The sequence below is a fragment of the Neofelis nebulosa genome, chromosome 10, assembly GCF_028018385.1.
Source record: "Neofelis nebulosa isolate mNeoNeb1 chromosome 10, mNeoNeb1.pri, whole genome shotgun sequence".
In the NCBI taxonomy this organism is placed as follows: domain Eukaryota; kingdom Metazoa; phylum Chordata; class Mammalia; order Carnivora; family Felidae; genus Neofelis; species Neofelis nebulosa.
In genome coordinates this window covers 82,711,932-82,728,632 of record NC_080791.1, presented here as the reverse complement: position 1 = coordinate 82,728,632, position 16,701 = coordinate 82,711,932, and the positions used below count along the sequence as shown (strand labels likewise).

Below are 16,701 nucleotides of genomic sequence, written 5' to 3'. Positions count from 1 at the left end.
TTTGTTAATTCACCATTGAAGGTGATGTGAAAAACAATAATTATGTGGGTGATTGATACAAGTGAGTGTATGACTCATAGTTTGCAAAAGAAAATGATTTGGGGGAAAAGGCTCAGGAAGAAAGAAGCAAATAATGGATTCTGGAAGAAATGAAGACCTTTCCTGTCCAAGAACTGTCACCAGTTCTTTATTACTTGAAGATTAAGGGAATAGTGAATAAAGCTGTCTGCCAGACAGCAGAAAAGGTAAGAAATAACGTTGTCTCTAAATGTACCTCGCATGAAAATTTTCAAATATAACATTCATAAAATTAAACTTTCTATAAAAAGTTACCAGAAAACCCAACTCAAATCAGAACAATGGAAATGTCACAATAAACCAACATTACATTTGTCAGGAACCTGAACAAATGAAACAGCAAGATAGGTCAAGTTGTAAAATTGTCTCATTTTATTCCACTTGGTTTTAGAACAAAGGCAGATCCAATACTGATTTAGTAGGAGACTTTGTGGGGTTTATTTTTGTTTGGCTATTTTTCTACTTTAGTTATTACAAAATAAATATTTAGTTGTTACTAAGTTTCAGCGAATTTATACAACGAGCTTTAGTTTCTGGTTCCAGAGGTCAAATTCAAGCCACTAAATTCAGTCCCACTTTTTTACTAACTGCCCCTTCCCTCTCCTATAGATCTCTAATATATCATATATATTTACATGTACTTTTTCTTAGACTCACATTAAGGTATGGGTATTAATTGCTATCCTTGCATTATGAATCTTTACAGAAAATGAAGAGAATTTCACTTTAAGTCATATTTAACAGGAAGTTTGATCCAATTTTTTAATTTATATTTTCATGTATACTTTAGAGTCCCTACTATATGACAGCATTGACCTAGATGCTTTATACACATAATCTCATCTAAGAATACTGGATTTACCTTGTTATATATATACTGCCTAAGGATAAGGTAAATGAATATTTTTGTGGTAAAGCAACCTAAGTCATATTAATGACGGCTTTCACATGAGCAACATCCACCCATTCCAGCATACCTTATGTGTATAGCTTAGAACTTAGTTCATGAGAACTATCTGATGTAACTTGAACATGTCTCAAAAAAAAAAAAAAAGAGCTGTGTGTGTGAATGTATGTACACACTTGTGTGTTAGATGACGGATTCGAACCTAGGAAGTCCAATTATAGAATCTTTGCTCTTAACCATTAACCCACTATATCCTGGAAAAGAACCAACGTGTGACTTTTAAACGTACATAACTGATTTAGGGAATAATAACTTTTAAAATAAGAGATCATATTTCTGAAGTCAGTAAGCTAAGTATCAGCATTAGGTTATAAGAACACATCTGATGAAAATTTACTATGACAAAAGGGTTTATTTTTTTCTCTCTCTTGTGAATGAGCTTAATTTCCAGAAATTCTAGCTTTATCATATTGGATATTATATTACCTAACATTTTTGTGATCTCTTTATAGAGTTTAAAGCATTTTTGTATCTAAAACCTTATATAATCCTGCCAGCAACACTATAAATAAGTCAAGTATGATGGTTAATTTTATGTCAACTTTGCTGGGCCATAATACCCAGACATTTGGCCAAACATTATTATTCGGGATGTTTCTGTCAAGGTTTTTTTGGGGGGAGTGAGATTAAATTTTAAATTACTGGACTGAGTAAAGCAGATTATTCTCCATAATGTGGGTGGTCCCATCCAATTAGTGAAAAGCCTTAATAGAACAAAGACTGACATCCTGAAAACAAGAATTCTGCCGGCAAATTGCAGACTCAATTTGGACTCAGATTTCTTACTTGGGTCTCCAGCCTGTCAGCCTACTGTACACATTTTGGACTTACCAATCCTCTTTAACTGAGATTCAATTCCTCAAAATCAATCATTCAATCTCTTTTCCACCTCACTCATGTGTGTGCACACACATATGTAATCACATACATGCACATGTACGTACACATATACATGCATCCACACAAACACACACATCCTGTTGGTCCTATTTCTCTGGAGAACTCTAAATCAAAAAGCAGGGTAGTTGAAAAGTCTAACAAAACAAGAAAACAGGAATTCATATCCTTATCTTTGTCTATAGTCATTCTTAAAAAGATACTAAAATTCTCAAGCTATGCTAGAATTGTTTTCATACCCAAACCACTCAGCCAATGTAATGTTCTTTTTCTTTTAAAACAGTTACTTGGCAAAACTAATCAACTCCGTAAAACAGTATGGCAGATCCTCAATGAGTTAAGCATAGAATATCATATGACCCATCAATTCCACTCCTAGGTATATACCTGAGTGAAAACATATGTCCCTACAAAAACTTGTACGTGAATGTTCATAACAGCATTATTCACAGTAGCCAAAAAGTGGACACGCAAATGCCATCAATTACTGAAGGATAAAAAGGATGTGGTATATCCATAAATGCAATGTTGTTCAGGGAAAAAAGAAATGAAGTACAGGCACATGCTATAACATGGATGAATCTTGAAAACATGCTAAATAATACAAAGCAAATGCAAAGGGCCACATATAATATGAATCCATTTATATAAGATTTCCAGATTAGGCAACTCCATACAGACAATAATAGATTAGTAGTTGTCAGGAGCAAAAGGAAGGGGGTCAATGCGGAGTGAATGCTAATGGATATGGGATTCCCTATTGAAGTGATGAAAATGTTCCTGAATTAGATAGTGATGATTGTACCACCTTGTGTATATACTAAAATCCACTGAATAATATGCTTTAAAATAGTGAATATTAAGATAAGTGAATATCTCAATTTTCAAAGTGTTAAAAATTTAAAAAACTAATCAACTTACCTGGCCTTTTTGTGGTGCCAAACAACGAACAACTTCATCCACCATTACTGGGATATGTAATTTAGTCATAGCTTCAAAATCTCCATTTTGACATCTATGGAACTCCTGAGCTCCAGTTTGATCTGTTCGCTCCTGGGCTTCATATTCATTACATCTTTCTGTTGTAGCATGTATTTTTTTTGGCCAGATACCTAAATTAAATATGCCAGATTCCAACCAGCATGATAGAAATTCTTTATAGATTTTACAAAAATATGGGTATCGAAGCATCTTGTAGGTCAATCTAGAAAAAATTAAAAATATCATGATTGTTGGATTTTTAAAATATGTAATTTTGTATAACTTTTTAAAATGGCCTGGTAAGCTTCTAAGACCATTAACATGTTAATTATTAGAAATGTAAAAACTGTTTATTAAGTCATCATTTTTCTGAAATATACTTTTTTTTAATGTTTATTTATTTTTGAGAGAGAGAGAGAGACAGAGCACAAGTGATGCAGGGGTAGGGAGAGGGGAAGACACAGAATCCAAAGCAGGCTCCAGGCTCTGAGCTGTCAGCACAGAGCCCGACACGGGGCTCAAACTCATGAACCATGAGATCATGACCTGAGCCTAAGTTGGGCACTTAACTGACTAAGCCACCTATGCACCACAGAAATATACTTTTCTAATTTTAATTAAGTCTAAAGAACGGATTCAGTGCATTAGAAATGTTTATTTGAAAAAACTATCTGGATGATTGAAGGGATTATAAATATTATCCTATTTTAGGTTCAGGTAGTCTTTCATTTCAAGCTCTTCTATTTGTTTTTTCTCATAATGCTAAATCTTCATCTTTAATTTAACTTTGAGGAACTGTCCCTGGAAAAAGCTACATATGTTTATCTAAAAAGAAAGGTAAAACTGTCTGTGAAAATCTTGCAGACTTGTTATGAATATGCTCTGACAAGATTGTCTCAGATGGCCTGTATCAGCGAAGCATGTTTCAATTTAAATTATAACTTTACAGGGGCACCTGGGTGGCTCGGTCAGTTAAGCACCTGACTCTTGATTTCAGCTCAGGTCATGATCTCACAGTTGTGAGATCGAGCCCTGTTTCAGGCTCTGCACACACAGCGCAGAGCCCGCTTGGGATTCTCTCTCTCCCTTTCCCTCTGCCCCTACCCTGCTTGCTTGCTCTGTGTTTCTCAAAAGTAAACAAATAAACACTTAAAAAAAAAAAAAGCTTAGGAAATCTATAAAAATAAATAAATAAATTTTAACCTTATAAACACTCAACTGAGCCTACTTTGGCATTTCGTATTCACCTTTGTTTTAACTGTCTGTCCTTGCTCCCAAAAAACAAGAAAATAAAGATTAAGTTCCTTAACTTTCTCACACTTGTTCCTTTTTATTCTGCAATCTCTAACTCTTAAATGCAGAGGAAAAAAGTATGTAAATATATTAACAGAAAATGTTTTAAAAACATTATGCTTTTTATACAGGTTGTAAGCAATGTTTTTAATACTATTATAGTAAATGCAGAGTTAACACTGTTTTTTAGTCCTCATAGATTAGGAGTTATTTAAAAATAAGATAACACCTTTTTTATCTACAAAAGCAGATGCACACTCAGTGCTTAGTGTTTTCTGAAAAAAAAAGTGAATGGATGGATAATTCTACAGAATTAATATTTTTAACAAAACTTGCTTTAGGAAATTTTGCCTGCCTGACAGACCCTACCAAAAACCACATTCTCAAAATACTTCGACACATAAATATCCACCTCCAAAAAAGAAAAAGAAACATAAATATCTTGTTTAAATATGCCTTCCCTTCCTTTTGCAACAGAAAATGAAAAATGATGTTGAAAAGTTGACCACACGTAATGACTAGAAAAGAAATACATTTATATTATATAAATATAGTATCAACAAGATGTTACCTTAAAAATACGCCAACTTTACCTAAGGCATAATCCACAGAATTTTGTAGCAAACGTGACACAGGAAAAATATTGGGGGGGGGGGGGGAATGTTTTAAGTAAAGTTTTCAATGTTCACCAGTTTCAAATTAGTCAAATTATTAATTATGCCTCATTTGTTTCTGAAAAGTTATACAGGGGCACCTGGGTGACTCGGTTTAGCATCCAACTATGGCTCAAGTGGATGGTGGGTTGTGTCCCAGGTAGGGCTTTGTGCTGACAGTGTGGGGTCTGCTTCAGAGTTCCTGTTTCCCTCTCTCTCTGCCCCTCCCCCACGCATGTGCACGGCAAGGGTTCTCTCTCTCAAAAATAAACATTAAAAAAAAAAAAAAACTTTAAAAAAATAAAAAAAGGCTTATACAAAGTAAACCCTACTACCCTCAAAACCTAGTGTTTCTAACATTTTTCAAAATAGAGGCTAACATTTATTAAGCACTTACTAAATACCACTAAACTCATTCTACCCTTACAACTCTTAGAGATAGACAGTATACTTATTTCTATTTTACAGATGAGAAAAACAGAGAAGTAATTTGCCAAAAGGTCACATACCTAGAAAGCCATAAAGCTAGAACTGTAACTCCAGCACTCTATCCCAAGCCTTTAATCTTAGCTTCTATGTTACAAACATAGCCCACTAGCTCCATTTAATGCACCCATGTAATTGCATGGCACTTTAATTATACTGACTGTATATTTGTTGTATCTCATGGATTACTTTTTCTGTAAAGAGCCTCCTATTGCTTAATCCTATATCCATATTTTTATATTTAAATATATACCTAGATAAATGTATGATGTATATTTAAATAGATATACATACATCTATACATCTCTATAATATTCCAGTACAGGAATCAGAACCGCACAGGAAGTGCACACAGAACCGCAAGTAGAATAGAAAAAAAAGCTTCCTTTGCCAACCGTTAATTCTTTTCTTTTTGCATTCAATTTATACGTATTTACTCAACTATGTTTCAAGTACAAAGCCTGAAGATTTTATTATGCAGCAATTGGCTACTAACGTGGGTTAACATGGAGAAAGGACCTCAAATAATCTTCCTCTTTGGTGGTTTCCTTGACTATCTCCCAAGAATGGAAGGGGACAAGCTCTAAAGGAGGATGTTCTTTCCTTTCCGCAGCCCAGTGTCCTACCAGATAACTCAGAGCGCTCATGCAGTTGGCTATGAACCAAACACCCTACAGGATTTAAGATCCTTTAAAAGTTTCCTCTGGTCACAGGAAGGAAGCGGAGAGACGGGAAACCGGCCGCTTGAGCCAACTCTGGTTTCCTAGGTAAGTCTTTTAGCTTTGCCAGCAAAGTTCAGTTTCAGCTGTTGAAAGCAGGGAATTGGCCAGGTTACTCTTTAATTGTGGGTACAGAAGTGAGTGATACCTTTGAAAACTACTTCCTCAACGGTGCCGTTACCATCTTAGCACTCAGCTTTCCCAGTGGAGAAAAACGTTCGAAAACTTAATTCCTAAGGCCAAAAACCCAGCCTGAAGGCTGGCAGCCGAAAGGAGAGAAACTGAAAGAGGTTCTAAAGTTCAGGAAGAATGCATCCTTTTGCCTAAGAATTATACTCGGAGGAGGGAAAACTGTTCACAAACTTCTGAACTCAGGATGAGTGAGTGTTTAGGAGGGAAAGCGGGAGCAGGGGCGTGTTTCCTTTTGTCCTGGGCGAATTCAGCGACCTCTGGAAGTTCCCCCAAAGGCTTGGGGTGAGCTCCAAGAGAGCTCCCGGGACTCGGCCACCTTCTCCTCACCTGAGGCACGAAGAATTCACTGTTGGCTTCTAACTCGGGCCAGCGACGACCACTACTACGGTGCCAGAGAACACAAGTTGGCGCACGTCTAGGTCCCAGCCTTGGGGGAAACTTGCAAGGACGGACAGCTCTGGTCCACGTCCGCCCCAGCAACCGAAAACCGTCCGCCTTTTGTTCCGCTCTTTTCAGGCCCCAGCTGACAAAGGGTCCTGCAGGCACGAGGGGGTTCAAATAGCGTTCCTGAAGAGGGGGCGGAAATAAGAACCTACCACTGCCAGGTTTAAATTTACTTTTACTTTTTTTTTTTTTAATGTCTGAATCAACTTTAAACCTAACTCCATTTTATTCTTAACTCCACTCTATTCCGTTTACTATGACCTCTGTTAAATTTCCGTGTTCTATTGTAACACATTATACTCCCAATTTCTAACAAAAGGTGGGAATTTCTGTCTCCTTTAGTCCTATGTTTTTATGGTTTCGGTTCTTTTCCCTTCATTTCGTTACAAAATACACTAGTCTCATACTTTGTTTTATTTCTTGATGTCTTGCCAAACAGAAGCCAACTGGCAGAGTGATGGCATTTATTGTAACATTAAAGTTTCTTTGCTTTGACTACACAATACTTTAAGAATATAGACCTCATCATCTAAATGTGCTAAATGGCAACTGTAAGGCAGAATTTAAAGTTAAACGTAAAATAAGCACTTAGATTAGGTGTGGAAACACCTGTTTGCAAGGCTTACAATGTGGTGTCGAAATAAATGAAATCTAAAACACTTCTTATTCACCAATAATGAACGCAATTTTACAAGAAATTGGTTTTAAAATACCTATTTTCAGAATAGATTAAGTATCTTAAGATCACTTAACCTAGAAATTATTTCTGAGACAAATGCCTCATTTCTGAATTGGCTGGTTTGTACAATTAAATTTCCTTTAGGGATCTTCTGAAAACTTGTTTTTGTTTTTTAAGTAAAATAAATTGTGCCTGTATCTCATGGGCTATTTTGAGAGTGAAATAAAATAACATATAGAGTTAACAAAATGCCTGGGACATCAAGTATACATCAAGTACTATAGAGTGAGTACATATTTGAAATAAAATAAAAAGACTTCTCAATTTTATTACCAAACCCAGCACCACACAAGTAACTATTGTGTTAGCTAACATATATGTAATATAGCCAGCAATTAATATCTTTATTGATGCACTATCCAGAGTTCAGAAACAATCATATAACATGCATCATATACAATACACTGTGCTTCTGATTTTCTTCAAAAGGAAATAAGTGTCCATAATGTAGAAGTTTTCATAATTGTTTCACTTATAATATTCTGCAATGTGTTGCGCCATCCTATTTATTATGGTGATAAGCTCCATATAAGAATATAAGCTCCAAGAAGGCAGGGAGTTTTTATTTATGCTATTATGTCCCTAAAGTCTACAATCAGTAATTGCAGAATGGATACAATAATGTTAATATAAAGAATAACAATGACATTCAGATCATGCTATTGAAAACATCCTGACAAATAAAATGGACTTATCTTAGCAAACATATTTCCCTTTTTTCCTGGTATTTTTTTTTCTTTTTAAACCGTACATTTTGAAATAATATCTACAATCTAGGACTTTAAAAAAACACTGCATCCAAAAATGAACTAAGCCAATAAATTTAAATGGATTTATTTTGTAAAGTCCTCATCCGAAAGGAATGTCAAAAACACCAAATAGTTTCAGTCAGCAATAAAGGGAATAGGCCTGGGAGTCCTGAGAAATGAAGCCTAGGGCCTCAAACCTAAAGCTCTGGACTTTCAATTAATTGAGGCGAATTGACCCCAGTTCGGTTTAAGTGAAAGTGGCTGAAAGGAACAGGTCCCTACACCTTCCAAAGCATGGGACCTGTGCCTTGGAGGCCTCACTACTCAATAGAGAAAAGAAGATAAACATTCAGAATCCATTAACCCACACCCAACAGGCTCCGCCTCTCCCCCAGCAGACGGCACAAGCCAACCCCTGCCCGCTCCCGTCTCACTCACACCCTGAACCCAAGGACCGGGCCCTGCGCCCGCGGCTCTTGAAGTGGTCTGAGGATCCCAGGTGGCTACCTCCCACCTGCAGCTGCGGTCTAGCCCCGCCCACCTCGGCCAACGCCTCCGGAAACAGCCGTGCGCGTTGCCCTGGCGACGCGCAGCAAGGCCGGTTCCACAGAGCCGCGCGGCTGAAACTACTGGCGCCAAGCTACCACGCGCCACGGCAACGTCCGACGTGATTGCGTCACGAAGTCGGCAGCCAATGAAACGAGGTGCTGGAAAAGCTGGATTGGGTTTGAATCTTGTTGCCGAGTTTGAATCGCGGGGAGGCGGACATCGAAGTGAAGTGTCGCGGTAACCTTTGGTGGACCAGAGGTGAGTGAGAGGCTCGTGAGGAGAAACTTCTCGTCTCGGGAACGCTTCTTTTGATGGCCTATCTCGCTGGAAACGGAAGGCTTCTGCGGCCGCCTGAGGAGAAGACGGGATGGGCTTGTTGACAAACGCCGAAGGATTGAGTGGGGGGTGGGGGTGGGGGGGTAGGGGAGGTGGGCGTAGGGGGCGGGTAGTTAGCGTCCCCGGGGAGAAAGTGAAAGGAAGAGGAACTCGAGTCCCAGCTAGAGCAGGGCTCTACCTGATCGGGAGCCCTTCACTGCTCCACAGGAAGGGCAAAAATCTCCTGCCTTAAATTCTGAGAAAGTCGGAAGTTTTAAAGGGCATCCTGGCTCTTTCCCTAGACTGGCAGAGCACTTTAATTGCCTTGCACCTTACAGTGTAAAGTTCGTTCCGGACTCCAAATTCAGAATGTTTTGTTTAAGATACAGTTGTAAATGTAACTCTGAGCTTAACTATGTAATAAGGAATTTTGGTTTTCCAACTTACAAACTTTTTGTCCTGCAAGGTCCTGGTGTTAACGTGGCAAAGGTCAGTCGGGAACCTCCTCTGAGTCTCAGTTGTAGCGTCAAGATGAGACCTGCCAGCACTGTGTAACGGGATTGCCAAGAATCAGATGAGGTATGGAAGCGATACCACTTGGCAAAGTGCTTTGCAAATGAATCAGAACTCCTTTTACCCTCTGTTCTTAGTTTATGCAAGACTTTTAGCAGCTTACTAGGCATTCAGTTACAGAGAGATCAAGGCTAACTGCTGTTTATGAAAAGAGTTTATTTGTCCAGAGTTGAATAATTTTGTATAATACATACTTTAGGTTATTTACTATGAACTATGGAGTAGACTGTGTTAAGCATTCTACAGGGTTTAGTTGGTAGTGTTATTCCACCACATTCAGGCCCTCTGGGAAGTATTTATGAACTTTGGTGCTAGAGAATATCAGATCCAAAGACTAGATAGTGCTTGTTAATAAGTTTCCGTTACATTGTAAGAATTGACTTTTTCAGTAAACAAAGATTATCTGCCTTTAACGGTAGTAATTAATCTCTTCTGCTACTGAGCAAGTATATAGAAGTACATAAAATTTTCACTTTAAAAGTGCATCTTGTCAATATCCATTGATAGCCTGAATCAATTAAAGTACACAATAAAGCCACTTTTATGGTAACTCCATGAAATCTAGGAGGAAAAAATAGCCCAGATATTAGTGCCACCCTTAAACTCCGTTTGAAATTTTTGTTCCTCCCTGATGTTTTTAAGTTAGTAGAAGCACTGGCTCTAACACTAAAGTTATTTCCAGAGAGGTGTAAGCTGCATAGAGACTATAAATGATATTGTGGAGGATAGTTCCTGCTCCTAAAAAATGTTTGTTGAACCTGAATCTAATTCAGATTTGAGTTTGAATATAAGAAATCATTTATAACTGTATAACTCCACACTCAAGATAATTTGAGCAGCATTTCTGTTCCTTTGTTTGAAAATGTTCTGTTGTTATTCCAGTAGAGTATAATCATTAGGGACATGGGCTTTGGATTTAGACATGAGTCTACATTCTGGCTTCTCATTTACTAGCTATGTCATCTTGGAAAAATTACTTGTCCTAAATTAAGTCTCTGTTTTTGTAAAATGGAGACTATTGTAGAGTATGCCTTATATGATTATTTTAAGGATTGAATAAGATGATGAATATTAAATGTTTACCATACCATATGTATGTCTGACATACATAACATGCTCAAATGATAATCATTGTTCATTAATAGTAGTTATCACTTTACTGATCTAATTTAAGAGTTCTCAATAGTATATTTGCTGAGAATAGATGCTGTTGGATATCCCACAAGCAGAAAGAAATCATACACTTTTGGTTTTATTTCAGTATTCATTCAAGAGCTCCTACGCTAGGCCCTGAGGTTTCTATCAAAAATAGGCAAATATATATTTTTATTCTCTCTGAGAAAATTTCTAGAGATTAAATATTTACAACTGAAAGAGTAGTGATTTAAATACTTTGACTTCATATCCAGTTAGTCTGAGTTCAAATCTCATGTCTTGTGCTTCCAAGTTAACTTTAGCCAGTTAACTTAATCTCTCTATATTATATTCTTCCTATGATAATAATACCTATATTATAAGATTGTTACGGGGATTAAATGAGAAGTATGTAAGTTGCTTAGCAATTTCTATTTGTATACTAAGAGCTCAATAGAAAATATTCCATAAATACAATGTTATTAAATGGAAGATTGTGCTTAAGGTAAATTTTAGTACTTTCTCCTTTGGTTTGTTTTTGAAATAAAAATAACTAGTCTTGTTTAAAATCCAAATTCTACAAAAGAATATACAGTAGAAAGTAAGCCTGCCTGTCACCCAGACCTTCATATTTCCCCACCATGGGGCAACTGGTGTTACCAACTCCTTGTGTTGTCTTCCTGAGACAGCCCATGCATATACAAATATGTATGTTTTTAAAAATTCAAATGGTTACATGCCAAGTCTGCTATTCTGCACTTATTTTTTTGCACATATATTTTGAAAAGCTGCATTAGTTCATTCATTCATCTATTGAACAAGTGTGTTTTGAGTCGTAAATATTGAACAAGCCCTGTTCAAGTTTCTAGGGTACAAATGAAGTGCATAGTCTCATAGTGCTTATATTCTAAAGAGGAAACAAGCAGTAAATATGTAACCAAATAATATTTTCCAGTTAATCTAGATGCTAAGAAGAAAAATAAAGCCCTTAAGAGATTAAAGAGGAAAAGGCAAGGTGACACTATTTTGAATGGAATCTTTAAGGAAAGCCTCTGTGTAGTGCTATTTGAACAGAGACCAGAATAATGAATTGAGAGATTAAGATTTGCAAGTGTCTGGGGCGCCTGGGTGGCGCAGTCGGTTAAGCGTCCGACTTCAGCCAGGTCACGATCTCGCGGTCCGTGAGTTCGAGCCCCGTGTCATGCTCTGGGCTGATGGCTCGGAGCCTGGAGCCTGTTTCCGATTCTGTGTCTCCCTCTCTCTGCCCCTCCCCCGTTCATGCTCTGTCTCTCTCTGTCCCAAAAATAAATAAAAAACGTTGAGAAAAAAAAAAAAATAAAAAAAATAAAAAAAGATTTGCAAGTGTCTGAAGGTAGAGCCTTCCAGGAAAAGAAGAGAAAGTGCAAGGTTTATGAGGTTAGAATAAGACTGAGTATTTTAGGAACATTTAGGACAGTGTGACTGGAGCAGAGTAATCAAGGAGGAGGATAACATTTAAAGAAGGGGTTGAAGAGGTAGACAGGGCCAGATATAGAACCTACAAGACATGCTAAGGAGTTTACATTTTATTCTGATGCTGGAAAGTCATTGGAGAGTTTGGAGCTGGGGAATGACATGAGATACATAACATGATCTGATCGCTCTTGAAGAAGACATCAGTGCATGCAATCAATGAATTAAATAAAATTTATTATTTACTTGCACATAACTGGGGGTGAGTCTAACTTATTTTGTTTATATTTTTTTCTTGGGTGAACAGCAGTGGCTTGTAAGTTAAGAATTTGCCTCTTCAACTTGGTTTATATTATCTTGCAGCTGGTGTAGAGAATTAGATTTTAACACCTCTTCATTAAATGTAGCAGAGGAATGAGCTTTTTTTATATAAGTGAATGTCCCAGAAAATTAAATGTTACCCTTGTTAAGTATAACATGGCATGGTGTCTTAACCACCCTCAATAATTCATATAAAAGATGATCTTCCCATTTTCCTAATTTTGTAAACAAGAAACTGGGTACACTATGTAAAATTTTTTCTTTTTGATGCCTCAGAATCCTCATTGTAACTGCCTATTACTCCAGTCATACTTACTATAATATGTTGATTCTTTCAGAGAAATATATTGTATGTTTGCCTCTATTCTAAATGAGTGAGTTACTCTCTTGGATTCTGTGTCTACTTTTTATAATTTATTAATTTACTCATTAATCAAATATTTGAGAACATGCTATTGACTAGGCTCACTGCAAGAGATTAGAGATATAATGGTAAAAACATACAGTCCCATTAGCTATTATTTCTTGTCACTTTCTTAAACCCTTTTCCAATCACATGTAATAATAAAATATTAGAGCTAGAAAAGGACTTTATCCTTTCACCAATCCTATCACTTTATAGATTAGCAACTGAAGCCTCTTCATTATTCTCATTTATATTCTACTTTCTCAAGACTAAACAAATACCTTTTTATTATAATGAACAGTGGTGTTGGAAGTATTTATCTTTAATGTTTTAGTCCCATCAGTGAAATTCTAGCAGCTTACTCTTGGTTCTATTAAACAAATATAATTAGGAGTAGATATGACAGAATTAATCAGAAATTGTGATTCTATCTTCTGAACAGTCATCTGAAAAGAATGTTTGAATCAACACATTATTACACAGATAGCAATATCTAGGCTTTTCTTTTGTTGCTTCTTGGTCAACATGGTCAAAGAATTTGCTTTCTGTGTGCCTTTATTCAGAATCAACTAGATGCCCATCTCTTTTAGTTGGCCATGTCAGGAAAAAAACTGGCATCATGCATTAATGTAGGAAAAACTTCATATTTTAAGTTTATGTGATTATTTTGAGAGAGAAAGAGAGCAAGTGCACACGTGTGTGTCCTTGAGTGGGGGAGGGGCAGAGAGAGAAGGAAAGAGAATCCCAAGCAGGCTCCGAGCCATCCACAGAGCGCAACGCAGGGGTCAGTCTCTTGAACTGTGAGATCATGACCTGAGCTGAAACCAAGAGTTGGATGCTTAACCAACTGAGCTACCCAGGCTCCCCCAAGACATCAGTGTATTTGAACATAGACTACTTGTTTACATTTTGGTGATTCTGTTGACCTTGGGTGTTTTTATTAAGAAAATTATAGTCACTCCTTTGTTTTGAAAAATTGGAGAAATATGTGATACTTTAGAAGTTAAGATCAATGTCTTTCTTAAAATCTGTAACAAGTTGTAAAACAAAGTTGTATTTGAGTTTATACTTCTTAAACCCCTTTAGATATTTGTCAGTATTTCTACTTGATGTATTCCTTGAGTAAGATCATTTGCCTTCTAAAATACCTTCAGCAGTTTCCAGTAAACTGCAAAATTAAATCTAAACTTGATAGCCTGTACTCAAGATTTTCCAAATCTGGCCCCACTCTTATATAGTTATAGCTTCTTAATGCAACCCACTCTGTTCCCTTTCATTCTCTCCAGCTGCCTTAGGACTGGGTAAAGCTAAATTGAGTATTTCTTTATATACTGTAAAGTTGCAATTAGGTAAAACGAAACAGCTAAAAGAAATGAGATTTAAGCAGATTGACCATGCTTAAATCAGTTATGTCTTCACCACAAGCTCTTTCTTACCACAGGCCTTCAGACTTGCTGCCTAAGATACTCTTGTCCCAGAGAGCCACTCCTTTTCAGTTTCTGTAAAAAGACACTCTACTAGACAAGCTTTTCTCAACTGCCCCATCTAAAACAGGAGCCCACACATACACTCCTGCCATCTATCCTGAGACCCAGGAAAATGCCTAGCTCATATGTATTTAATGTGTAACTAGTTTTCCTTCCTGAAATGCTTTTTTTTTTTTTTAACCTTGTTAATAACTATGCATCCTTCAACTCTCTGCTCCTGTCACTTCCTCTAGGAAGCTTTCTAACTATTTGAGCCCCCCATGATAGTCTTACGTAGCACTATTAACCTTTATTTACCTTACAGTACTTGTCATAGTTACACCTTTACATATTTGTGTCACTATTTTACTAATACCACTTTCTCTCACTGCACTGTATATAATACTAATAATAATAATAATAATAGCAATGGTGGCAAACACTTGTAGTACCTACCGTGTGCCAGGCATTGTTCTAAGTTCCTCACAACAGTTCTGTGAGGTAGGCATTATTAGTCCCACTTTACAGATGAGGAAACTGAGCCACAGGGAGGTTACGTAACTTGCTGTCACAGCCAATAAATAGTAGAGCTGGAATTTTAACCTAAGGTATCTGGCTCCAACATCTAACAGTGAGCGTATTGAGTTGATTCGTTAATTAATTCATTAGCAAGAGATCCCATCCAACCTTGAGATTCTAAGGTCTATTTTGAAATAATTACCTAATGTTTTGTGCTTATTTAACCATTTCATTTGTGTGTATTTTACCTATCATTGGCGGGGAGGGGAATTGTATCCGTCAAGATCAAAGCATTCAATATTCCTAAGAGCTTTTAGAAATGTGTATGGAGGTCAGTTTTTGGTATCACCCGGAATGTGGGATGCTACTGGCCTATAATAGAGGTCAGAAATGTTAAACATTCTCTAATACATGGAACAGTTCCAAACAAGGAAGAATTGTCCTATCCAAAGGGCCATCATAAGCCCATTGGGAAACACTAAAAAGATGAACCATATCTCTAGCAAGAAGAGACAAGAATGGGGGTGGATAGGGAAGAGAATTGACATTTATTGAATGCCTTAATACACTTAATACTTGTTATATCTTTTAGCCTTCACAACTATGAGGTATTATTTCTTTAATACAAATGAGAAACCTGAGACTCAATGAGATTAAGTAACTTGTCCAAGGTCACAGAGGTGAGGCATAGGTGCTTTGTGGGACTTAGCTAGTCAGAAGGTAATTCTTCTGGATGGAACCTGACTGTTGGAATCAAAATGACCATCCTTCCCTCTTCAGCATTCTATTTTTGGGGAAAGACAGAGTCCTAAAAAGGGAGTGCTGTGTCCAGTGTCTCCTGCTTTTAGATTACTTCAGCCTTCTTTGAATTCTTCCCAAAAGTGTATGGCTTTATCATTGTTGATATTCATCCCATTTTAAAATAACAAAATATTGGGGCATCTGGCTGGCTCAGTTGGGCAGCCAACTTCGGCTCAGGTCATGATCTCACAGTTTGTGAGTTTGAGCCCTGCGTCGGGCTCTGTGCTGGCAGCTCAGAGTCTGGAGCCTACTTTGGATTCTGTGTCTCCCTCTCTCTCTACCCCTCCCTTGCTCACGCTTTGTGTCTCTCTGTCTCTCAATAATAAATAAATGTTAAAGAAAAAATTTTTTAAATAACAAAATATTTTCTTCTAACCTTCCCCCTCCCCCACACCATTTCTTGGCTCACTTTGGTATTATTATTACCTGTGTTCACCGAGTCTTGTCTCATCAGGTTTTTGTCCCGTCTTCCCCTAGAACTTTTCTTCTAGTCGGCTTCCATGTTACTAAATCTCATGGTTACTTCTTAGTGTGTACTTTATGTATTAGCAGTATCTAACACAGTTGATGATCCCGTCCTTCATTTAAAGATTCCCCAAAATCTTAGTGTCACTTGAAGCTCTAAAAACTATTAAAAGCTTCAAAGAGCATTAGGACTCTGAGGACAAACTGTACTTTTTTAACTTGGGTTCTATCCACCTTGACATTTGTAGATTTCTAGATCTTCCAACACTCAGGCCAAGAACTTTGGAGTTATTCTTGAATCCTACTTTCTCTCATACTGCACATCTATCAGGAAAATCTATTGTCTTTACCTTCAGAATACATCCAGAATATGACCGCTACCTGCTTCTGAGTTGACAGCATCATCTCCTGTTTATATTACTAAAGTGTTCTAACTAGTCTCTATTCCTTATAGTGTGTTATCTACGCAGTAGTCAGAGTGAGCAGATTATATCACAAAACA

General features: G+C 37.1%; 2 protein-coding genes across 8 annotated transcripts in view; one reads left to right on the top strand and one right to left on the bottom strand.

The window, feature by feature from the left end:
- METTL15 (methyltransferase 15, mitochondrial 12S rRNA N4-cytidine) overlaps positions 1-3,231 on the bottom strand; it is a 207,490-nt gene extending 204,259 nt beyond the window's left edge. The window contains exon 1 of one of the 6 annotated variants that reach the window (XM_058688521.1): positions 2,864-3,231. In XM_058688521.1, coding sequence (XP_058544504.1) covers positions 2,864-3,169 — 306 coding nt within the window. In that variant the 5' untranslated portion in view covers positions 3,170-3,231. The remainder of the gene's footprint in view (positions 1-2,863) is intronic. The other 5 variants (XM_058688518.1, XM_058688517.1, XM_058688519.1 and 2 more) reach the window with 5 other exon arrangements.
- Positions 3,232-8,876: 5,645 nt separating this feature from the next.
- The window catches only part of KIF18A (kinesin family member 18A), an 80,080-nt gene continuing 72,255 nt past the window's right edge, over positions 8,877-16,701 (top strand). The window contains exons 1-2 of one of the 2 annotated variants that reach the window (XM_058688513.1): positions 8,877-9,005; positions 9,529-9,641. The gene's annotated coding sequence lies outside the window, so the exon portion shown is untranslated. Of the gene's footprint in view, positions 9,006-9,131; positions 9,153-9,528; positions 9,642-16,701 lie in introns of those variants that run through there. The other variant, XM_058688515.1, reaches the window with a different exon arrangement.